Source organism: Pan troglodytes, chromosome 16, assembly GCF_028858775.2.
Source record: "Pan troglodytes isolate AG18354 chromosome 16, NHGRI_mPanTro3-v2.0_pri, whole genome shotgun sequence".
NCBI classification, from domain to species: Eukaryota; Metazoa; Chordata; class Mammalia; order Primates; family Hominidae; genus Pan; species Pan troglodytes.
This window is the reverse complement of record NC_072414.2, coordinates 59,121,794-59,143,047: the sequence shown is the minus strand read 5'-3', so window position 1 is coordinate 59,143,047 and position 21,254 is coordinate 59,121,794. Positions and strand designations below refer to the sequence as shown.

Below are 21,254 nucleotides of genomic sequence, written 5' to 3'. Positions count from 1 at the left end.
TGAGGGAAAGGAAACCTAGCTTAACTTTGCCTGCATCCTGGATGGAGCAAGGGGCTTGCAGGTCACATTTGCTCAGAAAATAGTAATGGTAATGGAATTATTAGCTGATAGCATGCATCAGCAACTGGTAAGCTTCATAGTACCTTTCAGAAGACGTAGGAAATAAGCAAAGATCTCAGGCTGCCCACCAGCCTTGTGAACCCGATCAAGAAGTCAAGCCTCATAGCAAAGGGATCCACAGACGCACATTACTGCCATGGGCCCAATACCAGAAATGTTCTTTAAGCAATCAGCTGGTCTTGAGAGGTGCAATTAAAAACAGCAGGGGAATGACAGCCACAGGTGCCAGTTAGGCGAAAGCAACCAGCGGGGAAGTGCAGGAAGCTAAAATGTTTTTGAATGAGGAAACTCTGCCCACTTGCCATACCAGGGAGAGAGAGTCATCTGTGGCTAAGGTTGTAGGCAGACATTAAATACAGCGATTTGCAATAAACTTGCTCAACAAATATTTGTTAACTGGAGATTTTTATCAAGTGTTGGATTTAATAGAGGAGAAAGCACACAGATATATGGCCCACACTGGGGATGGACTGGAGCCCTGGCCGCTCATTAGATGACAGTGGTGTGTGTGGTCCTCCCTCTGGCTGTGCTACCGACTCATGGAGGAGTCTTTAGGTATGGATTATCTCATTTAAAAAATGATGGGTTCAACGGATCTCTAGTGTCTTCTCACCTTCTAGTACCTTCTAGCATTCCAAATACCTGTGAAATACACTAATTTGCAGGGAGAAGTGGCTTAAAGGTGTTCTGTGTCTACACTTCTCATTCCTTCAATGCTTTTAGGCACCTAGGGCCTTGGAGAAAACCTGAATCATAATATAGCAGCAGAGCAAATAAGTAATCAAAAATGTGGACTACCAACAAAAATTCCTCTTCCCTACTGTACATGGAGCAACAAACAGAAAGGATGAGAGAGAAAACTTCAGAACTTTGACTCTTTCTGCAGGTTAGAAGCAAACACAAAAGCCAAGTAAGCCCCAAACCCGATGCCAACATCAACTAAACAGTGGCAGTCGTAGCTGTCATGTGGGATATAAAGGAATTAAATTGATTTCAAACAACTTCCTGAGAGAGGAGGTTGCTTTAAACCAGAAAGGTGAGGGAGGCTGCAGAATTACTGACCTCAAAAATCAGAGGTCATGGAATGAATGAGACAGGTAGACAGGTTCCAGACATGCTCACATCTGTGGCTGGTAGAACTGGACCTGGACACGACACTGGGGCGGGGGCAGTGGGAGGGTGGTGTGCAAATGTCCTTTTGCAGAATATTCCAGCCTCAGAACCACAGGACTTTGGAGCTGGTGGGGGGGCATTTCACCACCACCTTCTTTTCCCCCTGAACACGTGAGGAAACTGGGGCCCAGGAAAGGATGGCATTTACCCAGGGATCCTTCTGAGTGAGCTCCTATGTTGTTTTTTTTCTACTCCAGGAATCATGACCCCAAAATTATGGCCCCAAATAGAAAACTCAGCTGTTGGTGTAACTGAACAAAGAAGCTAACACCACAATAAAGGGCAGGAGCTTCCATCAAGAGCAGAAAGAACAGAGTGGTTTCTGTGGAGGAGCGGCTGTGCCTGGCATTTCCCACCCTGCACACACCCAGCTGTTGGGGCCACACTCCACTGCAGCCTGTCTTTCAAGTCGGCCAGGCTGTCAAGCCTGGGCCCATCTCCCGGGCTCTGTAAACAGTTCTGGCTCTCTCTCTCTTCCCTCCTCCACTCTCAGAACACCACACATCACTGGGGCCTGGATTGTTTGGTAACAATGGAGGGGAACGTTAAACAAGAGTTGACGACGGGAAGTGAATCACTGAATTCTCAAACAGGCTCCGTGGAAGGAGCAAAGAACTGTGGGAGGGGCCCCTGGCAGGGCCTGGCGGGGTGCAGGGGAATCTTTGGAGGCTGCTCTCTTCTCACCCCGCCAAAGGACACCCTTCCAACTCTGCCTGGCTATAACCAGGTAGCAGCTTCATATGTCAGGCCCCATCTAGCTCCCAAATCACCCCCGCTACTTCCGAGTTTCCCTGGTGCTCTCTGCTCCTTGGATTAAGCAGGAGGGAGAAATGGAGAAAGAGCCTTTTTTCTACAAACACTGACCCAACTTTGTCCCCATACACCTTAAAGTCTGAACCTGAAGAGGCAGCTACAGGCTCTAACAGAAGGAAAAGGCTCATTCTTCTCTCCCCGCTCAGAGCATCAGCTACTTAAATGGAGATGTCCTCAAAGGAAAATATAAAACACAGAGACAATGTCTCTGTATGACCTGAGATTCCATATAAGTGTCTGAGAGAAGTCCCTCCCCGCTCCCCATCCCCCAACACACATTCCCTCTCCTAAGTCTGCACTGACTCCCACTCAACCCTGGTGCCATGGAACAGCCCCCTCCAGCCTCCACACTACCTGCTCTAGGCCGCACCTCCACTGGCAGCTGCTCTGGCCACGTGCCCTGGGCCTATAACCTTCAAAGTCTGGTCTCTGGCAGGCTGTCACATTTTATTCAAATGATGTGTAGGCATACTCTCTGCTCCTCCAAAAAGCAGTTGATCATCCAGTCTGTGTTTACTACAGGCCTACTATGTGCAAGGCACTTGGTGAGTATCTCTGTCTTAACTTCCTTTGCAAAAAATCAAAGATTAATGGCTCAATCTAGGAAACATTTAAGATTCTACGTGCAGGAAGAACAGGGCTGGGCACCCCTTGGTATATGTAAATGTGTCCTCAGTTTTGCTTTATAGGCTCTCTTTCCACAACTAGTTTTACCATGTCTACTTCAGCCTCATTAAGGAGTTAACACTGACCAGTTGCTTCCTAGAAGCAAGTTTTATGGTAAGCACTCTATATTTAAATACTTTAATCCTGTAGGACAGGGCCTCATCTTCCAAAAGATGACAATGAAGCTCAGAGAGGTTAGGAGTATTCCACAAGGTCACCCAGCAGGCAGGGGAGCAGAGCTGAACTCTGAACTCTAAACATTAAAGCCCAGCTTCTTCCCACTGTGTCAAGCTGTTGTTCTGCGTGCCCCAGCTGCCTTGCAGGGAGACACGGTGGAAACAACAGGAGACTGGAAATTGGGACTTGCATTGGAAAGCTGGCTCCTCTCCTTACCACCTGGGCCACCTCAGGCCAAGTGCCTCATCTCCGGGGGCCAATTTCCTCATTGGTATAAAGGGGCCACGTGGGAAGTGGTTCCTGTAGAGATTGCACATGTAGGCCCTTCATAAACCGGTAAGTGCCACACTGACATACAGTGTCACCCATAACCTTTCATTCACGAACCAGAAAATCCTGCCCAATGATGTTGCCGAACATCCACTCCTGAATTTTAACGTTATTACTGGAACAAGCTTGTGCAAGGTCAGGACACTGTAAGATGTCAGAACATTCTAGAAACATCATCTGGGAGAATTATTTTGTCTTTCTTTTCTGTTTTTTGTTTTTGTTTTTTAAATGGCACAGCATCCTTGAGCACAGAATGAGAGATTAACAATCTCTTTCCCAGGTCTATCAAATTTTGCCAAGCCTTCTTCAAACTCCCCACTTCGTGGATTGTGAAAATGAAGGTCTAAAGCAGTGCCTGGGTTTCCCAAGTCCCAGCTGTGCTATGAGTGCTTATTCCTGAGTCACTCCTGCTTGCTGAGCCTCAGCTTCCTCACCTATAAAATGGGCAGGCTGGACCAGATATTTCCAAGGTCCCTTTTCTGACAGTCTTTGACTATTTATCAGAGGCTTACTGATTTTTCTTACACACAGTAAGAAGACTTCTTTCAGGAGAACGTAACTGAACAATGGACATGGAAAAGAGGGTACATTTCCAACTCCCCAGCAACACACTCCACTCTGGCTCTCTGGCTGGGGAAGAAATTCCCATGGCAACCCCCTACCCCCAACCCCTCCCTGTGCGCCTGGCTTTGTGAGGATGAGGGAATCCACGAGGCTAACTTCCTGCCTGCACTCCAGCCCCCATCACGCAATCCTCTGAGCAGGAATCAGAGAACCACAGCAACCACAGCTCTGAGATTCCAGCCCCATGCCTGGCTGTGAAAAACCAAGGGCGTGGAAGAGATATCTGCTGTGACATTGTGCAAAACTGGAAACGTGCATCAGGCCACAAGCCTGTGGAAAGCAAGACCTCAACATTTTTGCAAAGACAGCATAACAGCTGTCTTTGTGTCTAAGAACACGGCAGCTCTATCACATGTAGGATATGGTGCACTAGTGCACTACTGATAGGCCCTCCTGAACACATCAACCACTGGCTAGGACAGGAACCTCTTCTGTGCCCTACAAGCACCATCAAGCCTGGCACATAGCAAACATGGTAGCAAACTATATTTATATAGTTAAATCACTATTTAACTCATTAAATCATTAATTACGTGGATTTTAGAGCCAAATGAATTCTAAACAAATTTCTTTCAAAGCACATTTTCAAAAACAAAATACTACTTCAGGAGAAACTTCTAAAATGAAAATAAATAATCCCTGAAGATCAACAGCCCTCCCTTTATATCCACAAAAAGAAATATCACCCAACCACAAAAAGTCACTACTAAAACATGCAAAAAGATGGATGAATCTGAAAATAATTATGCTGCATAAAAAAAAAAATCAGACAAAAGTCATACATATAGTATGATTCCATTTATATAAAATTTTAGGAAATGCAAACTAATGTATAATAACAGCAGATCAGTGGATGCCTAGGGATGGGGGCAGCAGGCAAACAAGATGGTGAAATTGCAAAGAGGCAGGAGGAAAGTTTTAGAGGAGTGATGGACATGTTCATTATCTTGACTGGTGATGGTTTCATGGGCATATACAAATATCAAACTCATCAAATTGCACACATTAAATATGTGCCTTTTATTGCATATTATACCTCAATACAAACATTAAAGAAAAAAAAAAAGGCAGGGCACAGTGGCTCACACCAGTAATCCCAGCACTCTGGGAGGCCAAAGCAGGCTGTACTCCCAGCTACTCAGGAGGCTGAGGCAGGAGAATCATGTGAACCCAGGAGGCGGAGGTTGCAGATCACATTATGATCTGTGTGTGGCGGCAGGAGCCGAGATCACGCTATGCATTCTAGCCCAGGCGACAGTGCGAGACTCCATCTCAAAAAACAAAAACAAAAAAACTCCCTAGGCTGGGCACAGTGGCTCATGCCTGTAATCCCACCACTTTGGGAGGTCGAGGTGGGTGGATCACTTGAGGCCAGGAGTTCAAGACCAGCCTGGTCAACATGGTGAAAACAGTCTCTACTAAAAAGACAAAAATGAGCTAGGCGTAGTGGTGTATGCCTGTAGTCCCAGCTACTTGGGAGGCTGAGGCATGAGAATCACTTGAACCTGGGAGGCGGAGGTTCCAGTGAGCTGAGATCAGGCCACTGTACTCCAGCCTGGGCTACAGGGTGAGACTCTGCCTCCAAACAGACAACTCTAAAATTCTGATGGAAATGTGGATTTAAAAATGAAAAAAGCAAGCAAAAGCCTAGACATATTTTGCTCCAATAGACTGTGTCAAAGGTGTCTGCCTTTGCTCACTGCATGACAAACTCTAAATACTGAAACATTAATGAGCTGCCTTAGTATGTTCTAATACAGTGTGACAAATATGTACACTAAAGATTTCACTGAAAAGGTACTTATGGCATATCTGCCACAATAGTATCTTAGCTATTTAGTTCTTTGTGCAAAAAATAATCATACAGATCTATTACTGAATGACTTGAAAAGTACCATTCTGGCTGACATGCTCATAACAACCATTCATCATTGAAAAACCTTGACAGGCAAAGCATCCCAAGGTGGGTCACCAAATTTCAAGCTGGCATTAGAGAATCACAAGGCTGGTGCACAGAGAGCTGGCTCTCCAGCAAGGACGTCTGGCCTGGCCGGGAATGATTCACTGAGCAAAAGGACATGCCAGAGAAAATGAGGAGGATGTTCCAACCCAGGAGTGAGCCGACGGGTATGCAGAGGCTGGAGCTGTCTCCTGCACACGGGATCACGTCCCTGTGTTCCAGCCCTACATGGGGTGCCCACCAGCTGCCCCACAGGGCCCTTATCACAAACATCACAAGCCTATTTCACAAGCTCTTTTCTCCTTGAAATGTTGAGATCAATATAGCTCCACTGTTATTTAGCACAGTGGTTTCTGAATGTCTTAAGATGCCAGCAGCCTCTGCCGTTACCAGGCCTCTGGACGCCTCTAGTCTAGCCCGTCATTCCAAAACAAACCAGATGTCCATTCTCTGTCTATCCAGAAGCCTGAGAATTGGGGGTGGGGTACAGATCAGGGGACATCATTTGGAAACCTCTTATCTAGGACACTGAGCAGAAAAAAGCACTTAACACACTTAAGACTGACACTAGGGGAGAAACAAAGGTGGGAGCAGCATTAACAAGGTGAAAAATAGAGTTTCGCCATTCCTGAAGGAAATGCTTTCCAACCCGTTGGTGATTTGTCCTCAAAAGTTCTGCAGAAAGACCTAGTTTATTGCCAACAAAGCCCCGGGGTTGAGTGTTTCTAGTACAATTCCACGCAAACCATGGAGGTACAGTAAATGTTCACAGATGGTGATGAATTCCTACTTCTGGCCAAGTGTACGGGGGAAAAAAAAACCTAGCTATTAAACATTTGAACACTGACAGTTCTAGAAACAATGGGGGGGGGTGTGGGGAGGAGACACATAAAAGAATGAATATACCAAAAGGAAATTAAAATCTAACAGTTTAGGAAAGGGGGTAAAAGAGCGGGGGATGACAGATGAGCTGGTCCAGGCCCCAGCTCTTCACTGCCTCACTACGTGGCCTTGAGCAAGTGACTTAAGCTCTCTGTGCCTTTGTTGACTGAACAAGCCTGTGAGGTTTGTATGATTGACCCTAATTTAAATTCAGAGAGCAGGAGAATGGAAAACATGAATGACACCTCACAGCATTAGAGAAGCCTTTATTCCCCCATACCACCCCACCTCATCCCCAGGCAAACTGAGTTGGCCTCAACTTAAGAGTTTATATCGGCTTTTCTGGGGCACTCAACCCCAAGTTCAGCTGCAGGAGGTAAGCCATGAACCAGAGCAGATTTAAGACTCAGGAGTCTAATGGGTGTATGGGGGGTGGACTCAAGGTATCAGACTTTCCAGGTAATGAAAAACAGCTTACAGATCATCCAGTCCAACAACCACAAGGTACAGAGCTCTGTTAGAAAGTTCTGCCATGTATGGAGCTGAATGGAGGCTGTTCTTCTGTGATTTTTGCCGCCTGGTCCTGGTACGGCCTTCAGGGACTGCCAGACAAGGGTCCCTGGCTGGACTCTCTCTGCTCTAGCTTCCAAATCCCCAGGGCTTTCCTCAGCTGAAGACTGTCTCATCCTGGGGACTACCGCTGGGTTAAGCTGAAATACAATGAACTTTGCAGGGTCTGAGAATCGGACCCAGGTCTTTCCCCAACATTCCCCCACTGAAGTTCCTCCCACTGCATCCATCTTGGCCATAATCTCAGTGAGAAACATGGAACCATCCCTGTGCAGGGCATAAAGAGTCCACCTGCATGAGGAAGACACAGCTCATCCCAAAATGTAGACTAGGAAACATGGCACAACACAGATAGTACGTTGAACATAACAGGTGCTCAATAAATATTTATTGTGCAAATGATCAATTGAAGCCAAGTCAAGCTCCCTTTCCACTTCCTCACCTCACTTGTGGTCAGCCCAGGCAACTTCCTTAAGAAACTTCCCGTTGCCGGAATTGGGAGACCCAGAAGACAGCCATCAATTAATCGGTCTGGGCTGGAGGTCAAAAACAGGCAGCTGCCCACTGCCCACAGATGTTGTGCTTGGCCTGCAGAGCGTTTTTAAAATTTTTAAATGGTTGCCAACTTTTACAAACTGGGAGATTTTGAGTGTAAATCTTGATTTTTGGCTTCTCTTGAAAAAAACTCAGAAGATCTGGCAACAAGCGCTACTGTCTGATGCCGACTTGCCAATGCCCCCTTTAGACTATGAATGAACCCCAAGTTCTGCTCCGTTTCCTTACACCAGGCCCCATTTCCCACACTCTGTCTGTCCCTGTGAACACCTCAGCTTGCAACCCTAGCCTAAGCTTCCAAAGGGGAAGGCGTCACTCCTTCCAAATCAAAACAGAACTCGAAGAGACTGAAGCCTGGGCTTTGTAGCGCAACCACAAACCCCCGTTTGTTCAGGACAGTTGGGTTCGCATGTGTTGACCTGGTGTCATTATTAATAGCGTTCCCTTTCACTCTCACTGTCCCGTCAGGCTGCCTTGAGTCTCTGCCGGCTCTAGACCCACCTGTCATACCAAGGATTCTGTACCCAGAGCCCTCAGAAGGTCATTTGCTCTCTGCATAGTTTCTCAGCCTGGAGATTTCAAACTTCCTCCTAGCAGAGTTTATTCTGCAGCATGCTGCTAAGGTAGGCAGAAGTAAAGAGAGAACGGTGGAATAAAGAGAAGTTACAAAAAAGAAGAGAGCTAAAGGAGTCTCTACTCAACTCTACCTCCTGGGTACCATTTCTCTTGCCTGAAACCAAAGTGAGAACTAAGCTATCACCACTCCATTTTCAGTGGGGACTAGGAAGGAAGAGAGAAAGGAGGTTTTTGCGGTGAGACAAGACACTCATCAATCTGTACTTAATGTCTCTTCCAGAATCCCCTGCCCTCTTGGATCAAACACATTCACTTAATCAAGCACAGCTTCCAGCAAACACATTCACTTTTCTTTCTCTTTTTTTTTTTGAGACAGAGTTTCACTCTTGTTGCCCAGGCTAGGGTGCAATGGTGCCATCTCGGTTTACTGCAACCTCTGCCTCCCAGATTCAAGTGACTCTCCTGCCTCAGCCTCCCAAGTAGCTAGGATTACAGGCATGTGCCACCACACCTGGCTAATTCTGTATTTTTTTTTAGTAGAGACGGGGTTTCATCATGTTGGTCAGGCTGGTCTTGAACTCCTGACCTCAAGTAATCCACCCACCTCGGCCTCCCAAAGTGCTGGGATTACAGGCATGAACCACCACACCTGGCCTAAGCACATTCACTTTCCAAGCACAGCTTCCACCCATGCCTGTGCCATACCTGGTGACAGCAGATATGCTAATCTGACTGAAGTTGGTCAGGGTGAAAATAATAATAATTCTACTTACCCAGCATTTTTGATCAGTTAACATTTCCCAGGGCCTTTTAACATAGCTGGAATCGTACCTGGCTTTGGAGGGGGAGCTTGGGGAAGGCACAGGCATGGGAAGAAAAGCAGGTGATGCAAGCTGCTTTCCATACCAAACCCTAGCACCCAGTCAGCCCAGGACCCACCAGGGCTGCTACAGCCTTAAGTACACCTTAATTCCAGCCACAGTCATTAGGGAAGTTTTCTATTTAACCCTAAAATCAAAGTATTCCCTTCCCAAACTTTAAAGGGTTAAAGGCTAGGGAAGAAATGATTTCATTGAGGGAGGAGGGGTAGAGAATGCTCCCCTCCCCCTAATAAAAATTCTGGCAAGAGCAGACACAGTGGGGAAAAGCAAGCCAGGAAACCCAATATTGCCGTCTTGACATTTTATAGGAAAACCTGACGTAACGAGATATCACGGGGCATCTGAGGTTTATTTTTTTTCCCCTAATGTGAGCAAAGAGAAGAAATCTGGTTCTTAAAATCCTCAAGATCCACGTAAACTTAAATCTCTAGCCCCCTTCTTTTCCACAGTGAGCACAGAACACAAGAATCGCTGCCGCCAGAATCTGTTTTTAAGTTTCCTTTGGTAGCTGCCTCAGATACGCCCAAGCCCATTTTATGGGGCAACGGAGAGCTAATATAAGGCACAATCTGTGTCTAAATGCATTTCCGACACTTCAGTCTCTCAAAGGTAATTTTGCAAATAGGCACAGTGAAGGGCTTTTGCTTTGAAGTGGGCTGGGAATCGGCTACAGTTCCTTAAACACTGATCAAATTCCTCTAAAAGAGTAAAGAGAAAGCACATTCAAAGAAATTATATTTCACATCTTCCCTGATCAAGTCAACCAACTGCTTTGGAGGGTTAATGGGATGGTGTTTTCACATCTTCCAGGGAGGGGAGGAGGTGAGGGGTATTTATAAATTCTCAGCTGGACTTTTTGGTTAAAGCTGCTCTTATTGATCTAGACAAACACAAATTATGATGCCTGGCATGGCTTGTATATACAAATAGCCATGTGAAAACAGTCACAGGCCTAATTGAAGGAGACAGCAAGAAATCAAAGGAAGAAAGAAAGAAGGAACAAATGCCCAGACCCACAGAGCAGCATTCCAGCTGCCCAGAGAGGCTGAGCAGGGGCTTTTCCTTTAAGGGGAGATGGATGTTTACTTACACAGATGAATTCAGTTCCCCTGGGTTCAACTGTCCCAGGGAACCGCTCAGTACAGCGATGACTGCAAAGGAACAAATAGCTCCCCTCCCCAGCATGCTCTCCCCACACTCTGGAACCCTCTTCCGCAGATCCACTGCGATGGCAAGCAAGCTCCATCCTGGGGCCGGGGGAGGGGGGGTTCAAGGGTGGGGAGCAGGGTCCCAGGGCCCAGAACCAGGCAGAGGGCCCTGAGTGACGCCTCTGCTTCACCCACACAGGGGGTTTCCTACAGTTGCTTCCTGACATCCTAAGAGTCCACATCCCCACCCAGAGAAAGAGAAGCCCGGAAAAACTCTGACAGATCTCTGGCCAGCAACCCTGTGGACGGGTGGGGAGACGAGTTCAAGAAAGAGAAAAGACATGTCCCGGCACGGGGCTCCTACCTCCCCATCCACCGTGCTTTCCGGTGTACCAGAGCTGCGCCTTTCCACGTTTGCCTAGGGTGCAGGCAAGACATGTTTGTGAAGTTGGGAGGTCACAGGGACGGGAGGGAGGGATTCTGATGATAAGGACAATACAACCCTTCCTAGAAGTCCGAATTCTAGTACCTCCTATTTTCTCTGTCGCTAACAGAAGAGCCCTGGCAACACCCAGACAGGAGAAATCCAAAGGGAGGACAGTACTTTGCAAGCTTGTTTCAAACTCTTCAAGAAAGCAGCAAGACATTTTGACCTGCCATTCTGACCCTCTGGGCCTTCTGGCCAGATTACCAGAGAAAATTCGGCTTGAGAGAAATGATGCACCCCAAACAAAGCTGGTGATCAACAAAGGTAAAATTACCCACCAAAAACATTTGTTGAAAATAATAAGCAAACTGAAAAAGCACACTCCTTGCTACATTTAAAAACTGACCCTGAAAAAATCAAACCTCATAGAAAAAACTTCAACACAAAATAAAACTGAAACCAACTAAAACTGCAGACCATGAAAGTCACTAACCAAAAACTGATGAAAGAATCCAACAACTCAGATATGCAAAATTTTACCCAGGACAGTGGTGGAAAGAATGGCAGAAGCTAACATGAGTACTAACAGCAAGCAAGCCAACAGAATCAGAACCAAATTTTGTGGTAAAATGCACATGGGAAGGTAGTGATCCTAATGAAAATAATTTCGGTTTAAAAAAGCGAAAAGGAAGAACTTATGAAGGAACAGCTTCATATTGGTACACAGAAAATGGCTGTGGTACTAAATCGACTTGCAGTGCTGATATCACCTGGTTCAAGTGTTTATATCTGTGAACCAAATAGGAACATCTACTGGGAAAAAAAATGACAAAACAAAAAAACACCCTTGTCCTTTTTCAGAAAAGTGGTCAAAAGTCAAGCCTTGGCAAAAACCACAAACACAGCCTGCTCCGTCTTACACTTCCCAGCTTCCTTGAAGGAACCAGGACTCCTCTGTTGAGCACTTGTCACCTTGCCTGATCAGCACCAGACACCAGAAAGAAGTCAGACCCCAGCCTGATGAACAGGCATGGTGGGTAGACCACCAGGAGATGCCCAGCCCTGCCCACTGAGCTGACCTCAGGCAGGTGATGGCCTCTAACCACCTTGGGGACACATATCCTATGGTCAATGGGGCCTGTCCGCTACGAAACCTGAAGAGACCATGGTACCACTCCCCACCTGGAGAAGCCCAGGGATCTCCATCCTCCGCCCTTGGGGGGATGGGGAGAAAATATCTCTATGGGGTGGAGGTTGGGGTAATAGGGCAGTCAGCAATTTCACTCTTTACTTCTCCGTGTGTTCTAAATTTTCCACAATAATTATATATTACAGTTATGTTAAAGTGGGGAGGGAAGCATTAAAGACAAAAGCCAAAACACCTGCTCTAAGAATAACTGACTCTGGGCCGGGTGCAGTGGCTCATGCCTATAATCCCAGTACTTTGGGAGGCTGAGGTGGGCAGATCACCTGAGGTCAGGAATTCGAGACCAGCCTGGCCAACATGGCGAAACCCTGTCTCTACTAAAAAATACAAAAATTAGCCAGGTGTGGTGGTGCACGCCTGTAATACCAGCTACTCAGGAGGCTGAGGCAGAATTGCTTGAATCCGGAAGGCGGAGGTTGCAGTGAGCCGAGATTGCACCACTGCACTCCAGCCTGGGTGACAGAGCAAGACTCCAACTCGAAAAGAAAAAAAAAAAAAAAAGAATGACTGACTCTGGGATGTGTTTCCTCACATGAAAGGTTCAGATGACCCTGGGAGCTCAAGATGGCACAATCTTTAATGTATCTGCAATTATGCAGGGTTGAAAGTTCCAAGTTTTAAGTCAAAGGCAATGAATTTATAATTTTGAGATTTCAATTTGAGAGCAGTTAGGTTTGTTCTGTGATCTCGAGTCACTGATCTGGCCTTGGATATTCAGCCTTCTTTTCCCAAAAGCTGATCATTTGCTTTGGTGGTTCAAACACATTGCAATGGGGTTATTTGGCTTTACAAATAATACACTACAAAATTCTAGCTGGGAAGGACACACACCAATTTAAAAGAGAGTAAACACCTGTGAAACGGGAGCGAGAAGAAGGGGGAAGGGGTTGGAGTAACAGGAGGTCTTCAGCAGAAGGTTTTTATTTTTAGTAAAGAAAGAGATGTTACAAATACCTGATGTGAATATGGAAAATATTAACGTTTATTAAATCTGGTAGAATACCACTTGCCCGTAATTCAAATGTTTCACATTTTTATAATACGATGAAAACACACACACATACCCCACCACCAACAGGCCAAGGCAGGGCAATGCTTCTGGCATCTTAGAGAGGGTGTCTGAACCAGCACAGAGGCAGAGGAGAAAATCAAAGTTCAAAGTACTGCTCTGGTATGTAAACACTGAGGAAATTCTTGGCCTGAGAGTATACACAGCAATGTATTAACTTGTCTTCTGAAATTTGTTATTACAGGGAAGAAAAGTTTCTTTTAAAAAAAAAAACAATTAAGTGGAAGGGAAAATGAAAACTATCATTTATTTATTTAGAGAGGGCCTACTTGGTACCAGGCACCCTGCAAGAAGTTTTGGCTCTCAAATTATCTAATCTTAACAATGAAAAAGGGTGTTTTGACCCCTTTCTGTCCCAGATGAGGAAACCAAGCTTCCAAGGGGCAAAGCCACTGGCCCACAGCCTCAAGCAGTCAGGGGACTGTGAAGGGGGCAGGCTGGGCCCGGGGGCTGCCCCTGGATTTTTGGTACAGGCTGGGACCCAGGGTGAGAAGAGCTCACTGGAGCTGATCTTTCTTACCCTCACTGGGGGTCACCCTCTCTCCCCTACAAACCCACGTTTTGCCCCTCTCAGTGCTAGAACCCAGATTGCTGACCCCTGGCACAGAAAGGAACCTTCCAAACACAGCTCTTCCCGGCCATCTTCTCTCCTGTGGCTCCAAAACCAGGTCAGCTCTGTCCCTAGCACCTGCCCAGCTCCCAGGACAAAGCCCCCAGTGACACTCCTGCTTCCACTCTCCCAGCACAGGACCCCCTGGGCACATCTCCCCAGCAGGACCCTGGGGGCTGAAGGGCAGCCAGCTTCGGTTCCAATCCCAGCCCCACCCCTCAGTGGCTCATCAAACATTGCCTCTTTAAACCTCAGATTCCTTGTCTGCAGAAATCTCTCAGCATTCTGTCTCACCTCTGCCGTGAGTGTGAGGGGCAACAGCACACATAAAGCTCCCAGAGCAGGACCTGGCACAGAGTTGCACGCTAATAGGTTATCATTGGCAGAATGATCCTTGACAACTCCGTGTAAACACAGTTCTTCTTGATCCTGGACTTCAGAGTCTTTGAGAGCCAGAGTCGCGCCTTTAGTAATTTCCCAACACCCACAGTATGTGGTAGCAGAGAAGGAGGAAAGAAAGCCCAAGGGGCTGGGATGGGTCAAGTGTTTGCCAAGGAAAGGGAGCTGGAGAAGCTGGAGGTAGGGTCGCTGTAAGCCCTTTAAGGCGCCCTGAGCATAAGACAACACTGAAGCAAGGACTGTGAACTCTCAGCAGTGGCTTTTCTTAGTGCTGCTTGCTCTCTCACACACACCACTGGGGAAATGACATCACAGGGCCTCACCCCAAATGGGTCAGGGGAAACAGCATTTCAAAAGGCCTTTCCTGCATCTCTCCGATGGCTGGATGGCATCTTAAAGGCCCCGTTCATCTGAGCTTAGGGAATCGCAGAAGAGCTCCTGCTGCAAATACCAAACACCGACACACATTCACCACTCATTAACCCCAGGCCAATTTCATTCACAGAGCAGCAGATTCTCAACGTGCAGTGGTGGGGGACTGGCTTGGTGGGGCGTTGCAGGGGTTGAGCCTTGGAAATAACCAGGTTTCTTAAGGGAAGGGAGAAACCACCACTTTCTCCCTGTGGCACTCGGTAAGCACCAGCACATCTGAAACCTGGAGTGACTCTGTGGGTGACTCTGCCCACATCATCCCATTTTTCTCTAATGAGGAGTACTGCTAAACGTGAAGGTGCTAAACGTGAAAATATCTCAAGTGCTGAACATTAAAGGCACAAGCAGACAAGCACCCAGGAGAGAGGGGGGCAGTGGCAGCTGGAGCACTGGCCAGGGAGTCAGAAGCAGAGCTCTAGTCCTGGTTCTGACCTTCCTGGCTATGTGACTTCAGGCAAGTCGCTTACCCTTCCTGAATCTCTCAGTTGCCTCATTCAGAAAATGAAAAGGTTAAAACAGATCATTCCAAAGGTCCCTGCCACTTTTCAGATTGTTGAAAAAGTGCTCTCTTCTGGGGAATATTTGAGTCGGCACTACTCTCCCAAACCACGGCCTTGAGTGAAAACCAAGGCAATTCTTGGTTCCATTCCCCCATCTGCTTCTGCTACAGTTCTGTGTGTTGGTCCCTAAAACATCCTCCCAACCCTTTCCTAATTTGCAGTTAATTGCAAGGAACTGCACCTACATTCATTTTGGGGGTCACAAATGGAAAATACTAATGACTTTGTAAATTAATTTCAGATTTGGCTCCATTTTTCTGGCAATAGGATCATACTTTGTTTTCCTTCTCATTGTTTTTAGAGGCAAACAGAAATGCAGCTCATCCCCCAAATGCATTTAAAATCCCAATTAAGTTTTTCTAGAAAAAAAAAAAGGGCATATAATATTGGCATTGGCAAAGTTATGTTACGGTGTAAAAGATTATGGCTATAGGCCTGATAGTGCTCAAACAGGACAAATGGGACATGGTTTTCCTCTGGCAAGAAGAGAGAGATAAGAGGTCCAGAAGGGCTTTTCCCGTGTTCACCAGCAGTTCAGCCAATGTCACTGAGTTCACCCTTCCGTAAAGTTAGACTGTCACAGCCACTTGCCTGGAGAAGAGGCACAGACACCACATCAGGGAGGCCATGGTCTCCGGGGCTTGGGCTGGGCTACTGCATCTGCCCTGGGCGTAATACAGGATGGGCCACAAACAATTTGGACAAGTGTTTAAAGAGGAGTGACAAGCAAGGAAGTGCAAAACATGGTCAGAGGAGGAAGCTGATGATGCTTTGCAGGGAGGAGAGAAATCCAAGTGAACAGGGCAGAATGTCCTGAAGGACATAAGGCTTCATGGTGGGCTGTTCTAAACTGTGGAGCAGAAGTTACGGGGAGTCTGATTTCTCTTCAACTCAAGGAGTTTATCAGAATGAAAGAAAATGCAATGGTCTGCCTTGGAGTGATGAGTGGGGAGTGTGGCAGCTTGCTAATGATAAAAAGTCTGTCATCCATTTAAGCAGGCTTCCCCAGTATTCAGTACAGTTAAGCAAGGCACCTCATTCAATTCATGCAACAGTTCTGGGAGGGCAACAACTCAAACCTATTGGTGAGTTCACTGTCCCAGTGAGGAAAATGGGGGCTCACAGGTGGCATTATGCCCAAGTCACATAGCTAATAACTGCAGGTGCATTTGACTGAAACCTTCTGCCCAGTGCTTTTCCTCCCACAGTTCCTCCCATTCTACAGCCTTGGAGTCCCTGCCTCTTGGGTCAAAAGGCTGGGTTTAGGAATGCTGTCTCCCTGCCCTCATCTGTCCTCACCATCCCCGCAAGAAGCACAAGCTGCACATTCTGGTCTAGCTTCCATCTTGCCTATGGGAGGGGCATATAGATTCCTGGGGTGGAGATGGGGGCAATGTTCCTTGATTTTCCATCTCAGAAATGGGCAAAACAGTGAGGTTGTCCTTCTCAAAGCCCCATTCACTTCCTAAAAAATACGGTGAGGGTCAGGGTGAGACGTTCGCAGCATGGGAACTTGCTGTTCAGATAAGGAGATGAGACACATCCTCAAGTCTCTACAACACAGAATCTACGTGGCTGATCGCTGAGGACTCAGTTTCCCCCTCTATAAAGTGAAAGACTTGCTAGTTATCCTCCAAGACACCTTCTTATCATGAAGTTCCGTGTCTCAGATGACCATCAGTTTGGACAGGGTTCTCTGCAGGTCTGCTTGGGCATAGGAGATACCACTCAAGGGTCCTCCCAACAGAGACAGGACAACAACCTGAGCTTGCCCTGCATGATAAAACAGAAGGGGGAGATTGGAGGAACAGACAGAGATGTTTTCACAAGGTTCACACACACTGGATCTCTATCTCCTGTTAATGCAGTGTTCTTAGCCAGGTAGCGTCCTGAAGAAGCACCCATCTCCTGGACAGGGTGATTTCTGCAGAAGAGGATGGACTGGTTGCCCTGCCCCCAATTAACACGTGGTAAAACTGAAGACCAGGTAAGGCCTCATAAGAAGTTTCTGGCAAATCGGGCTTCATTTGAGGACCAGGACTCAACCCTCGTCACAGAGAGGCAGTGAGGTATAGTGGCTAAGTTAGGGCTCTCGAGAGAGAGGCTGGGACTGAAATCCCTAGCTTCATGATGTTCAGAAAGGTCCAAGTCTCTGAGCATCAGTTTCCTCCTCTTTACAGTGGGACTGGGAGGAATCCCTGGAGTAAACTGTGATCAGCACCCTGCGCAGTGCTTGACATGCAACAGACATCAGCCACCATTCAGCAACAGGAGCACTGTGATTGCTCCTAAAAGTAAAACAAAACAAACACACTCAAAATGAAAACAACAACAATGAAACCCGAGAACACAGCTCCATGCCTGGCAAATAGAAACAACTCAATGACTATCTCCTGGCCGATGGCAAAACAGACAGAAAGAGGGACAAATGAGTCAAAGCCTCTTGGTTCTGAGGTCCCATATCTTCCATTCAGTACTATGTGACCTGTGGCAAGGGACTGACACTCCCTGAGCCTCAGTCAGCTTCGGGAATCTGCCGAGTACTCTGGAGGGAGATTTACACATGCAAAGCAGCGGGTCCTCAGAGAACATGGCAATAGCATGTAGGACAAGATATTCCTGCCGAAATCATTCTGGCCCAAAGCACGTGAATATTTGTGGAGTGAGTGACTGCATGAATCCATGCATGCATTCAAGAGCTTGCTCAATTCCAGCCTCCCCAAATCCTTGGGGATTCCCCGAGCAGAAAGTCTCAGTTGCTTGGAGGCTTGAGAAGTACTTAGCATTCCCAGCGTGGCAGGCAGAACACAGCCAAGATCTCTGGCCCCTGCAATTGCTGCCCACCACCACCTCCTCACCCCACCTCATACCCCCCACTAGCTATCACCAACCCTGTCCACCGAAGGGTTAAAAGTGTCTGCCTTTCAGGCAGAACCTGTGATTAGACAGAATGCTGCTTTTACACATACACCACCCCAACCAAAGCAGGCCTAGGCCTTCTGAACTGATACCCTGAAGCTGTTACTGAACAGGCCACCAGCCCATGGTGTCCTTCCTGTCCCCTGGCACTTTCCTTGAATACTTTGCCTAAGTTGCTACGTGCAAATTCTCTTTCTCTGTGTAGGGCAGTGGTCTCCAATCTTTTTGGCACCAGAGATGAGGGTTGGGGGGGATGTTTCAGGACGAAACTGTTCCACCTCAGATCATCAGGCATTAGATTCTGATATGGAGTGTGCAACCTAGATCCCTCCAATATGCAGTTCACAATAGGGTTCACGCTCCTATGAGAATCTAATGCAGCCGCTTATCCGACAGGAGGCGGAGCTCTGGCCGTAATGCTCACTTGCCCACCACTCACCTACTACTACGAGACCCGGTTCCTAACAGGCCGCACACCGGTATCAGTCCACGGCCCCGGGGTTGGGGACCCCTGGTGTAGGAGAAGGAGGTCAGGTGAGTGGAAGGCACCTAGTACCGGAGTCAGCAGGCCCTATTCCAAATTCTAACTCTACCTGGGACTACGTGGCCTTGGGTAAGTTGCTGGGCCTCTCTGAGTTTCTGTTGCCTCATCTGTAAAATGCACATGATATTCATCCACCATGCAAGGCTGCTGTGAGAACTAAATGGAATGACAAAGGTAGAGTATCTAGCACAGCACTTGGGACATAGTAGACATTCAGCAAATGCAAGTTTCCCTTCTTCCTTAATGGGAAGAAGACCAAGCTCTGGTCCCACCCGGCTCCTCACTAGCTGTGTAACTCAGCCAGTGAGCTCAATGACTCCACTCCAAAATGCAGGTGACATCAACTGACCTCACGAAGAAATCCTGTAGCTGTGGTGTCCAATATGGTGGCCACCAGCCACATGGCAGCACTTGAAATGTGGACAGTGCAAACTGAGATGTGCCACAAGTATAAAGGACACATCAACTTCAGACTCAGTATGATAAAGAAGAATGTAATATAGCTCGTCAACAATCTTTATATTTGAGTACATGCTAAAGTGATGATGGTTTGGGATATACTGTATTAAACAAGATATGGTATTTAAAATTAATTTCACCCTCTTTTTTACATTTTAACACAGCCAGAAGATTTCAGATTTTAGAAGTAATTGTAATTATCCGAGGGGAATACGTTCCAAGACCCCCAGTGGATCCCTGAAACCAGAGACAGTACCAAACTCTATAGACACTGTGTTTTTTCCTACGCATATACACCCAAGACAAAGTTTAATTTATAAATTAGGCACAGTAAGAGATTAACAACAATAACTAATAATGAAATTAACAATTATAACAATATACTATCATAAAAGTTATATAAATGTGGTCTCTTTCTCTCAACACATCTGACTGTACTATATTCACCTATTTCCAGACTGTAGCTGACTGAAACCTCATTAGGCAAAACCAAGAACAACTGGGGGCTACCATACACTGTAGCTCACACTACAGTGATATCCGGCAACACTGCTCTAGAAGGCTAAACAAACCTGAGTTACTGCTTGGCCATTATTCTTTCCCCAAGTAGACTGAAATTCCTTCTTGAGAGAGGAGTCCTGTTAGTTCCGGCTTTATGTTTCCCATAGTGAGGTGCTAAGTGCACATCACTTCCCAGGGGTCCCAGGGGTTGGGGACCCCTGGTGTAGAGGAAGGGGGACAGGAGTGTGGAAGGCATGTAGAATTGGAGTCAGCAGGCTTTATTCCAAATTCCAACTCTACCTGGGACTATGTGGCCTTGGGTAAGTGGCTGGGCCTGAGTTTCTGTTGCCGCATCTGTAAAACGCAAATGACATCCATCCACCACGCACTCAACACTCTGTGCTCAAGGTGCACATCGCCTTTAAGACACAGTGCTAATGGTGCACACCAAAATACTTTTAGAAGGCTGAGCATGGTGGCTCAGGCCTGTAATCCTGGCACTTTTGGAGGCCAAGGTGGGAGGATTGCTTGAGGCCAGGAGTTCCAGACCAGGCTTGGCAAAATGGCGAGGTTCACTCTACTAAAAAATATATTTAAAAACTAGCTGGGTGTGGTGGCGTGCACCTGCAGTCCCAGCTACTTAGGAGTCTGAGGTGGGACGATCTCTTGAGCCCAGAGGTTTGAGGCTGCAGTGAGCTATGATCGTACCACTGCACTCCAGCCTGGGCGACAAAGCAAGACCCCAGCTCTTTGAAAAACAAACTCTTAGAAATCTTAAGTTGGCCTTGAAAAAAAAAATCTTATGAATAAAATCTTAAGGTTTTCGAAATTATAAGTCACTATACACCAGGAACTATGTTCCTGGGTTTTACACACACCAGCTCCTTTAATCCTTCAAGAACCCCATGTTTTACAGATAAGGAAACTGAGGCAAAAAGGTTGAGGGACTCGGCCAAGGCTACTAAGTGGTCAGGAGTAAAAGCAGGGATCTGAACCTAGCTGTTCTTACTCCAGGTCCAGGCTGTTCTCCACTGACCACGAAGCCAAGCAGACAGCCCGCTCTCCCTGTTTGCAGTATGACAGCCTCTAAATCTTACACATCTTAGAAAAACTCCAGACCCAGAGATGCTCTACTTCCCATCCCCACCCCCAACAAAGGATTTCCCAGCAAGTCAGAAATGACAAACCACAAAACGGAGTCCGTGCATAACCATATCCACGTCTGGCCAAGGCTTGGTTAGCTCAGAGTTAGTCACATTTTAAAAGGGGTGAGTGATAGGGAAGGTGGATTCTATTTTGTTGCCTATGAACTTCCTGGCCAACGGTGCAGGCTGCAAGTTGGAAAGGGAGAACTGGTGGATAGCTGAGGGCCTGATAAGATATTTTTTCAGAGGAACACATTAGCAAGGCTGAAAATTTATACCCAAGTTTCAGAAGCTCAGCTCCCCCCAGCTCCATTGATAGTCTCCCTACCACTTTCAGCCTAAGCTGTCCTCTGGCCTCTAGCCATCCACTCTAGCCTTGGACATGAACGCACTTTGGGGAGAAAGGCCCTGAGCCTGACACAGAATAGAATGACCATAAGCGTGTACAATAGGATGAGGGGTGGGGTGAATAAATGGATGTACAAACCAACCAATCAATTTCAAAAA

The 21,254-nt window shown here is 46.9% G+C and overlaps 1 protein-coding gene and 1 long non-coding RNA gene across 6 annotated transcripts in view; one reads left to right on the top strand and one right to left on the bottom strand.

Moving 5' to 3' along the window:
* SMAD3 (SMAD family member 3) overlaps positions 1-21,254 on the bottom strand; it is a 129,468-nt gene that overhangs the window by 46,136 nt on the left and 62,078 nt on the right. Inside the window, exon 1 of one of the 5 annotated variants that reach the window (XM_003314726.7) lies at positions 10,840-10,932. The exons of the other annotated variants lie outside the window; for them this stretch is intronic. Within the exon in view, the coding sequence (XP_003314774.1) occupies positions 10,840-10,913 (74 nt within the window). The 5' untranslated portion in view covers positions 10,914-10,932. Of the gene's footprint in view, positions 1-10,839; positions 10,933-21,254 lie in introns of those variants that run through there. 5 annotated transcript variants of the gene reach the window in all.
* On the top strand, positions 1,918-6,207 carry LOC134808549 (uncharacterized). Its single transcript, XR_010151767.1, has 2 exons — positions 1,918-2,651; positions 5,852-6,207. It is a non-coding gene; the product is annotated as an uncharacterized LOC134808549 (long non-coding RNA).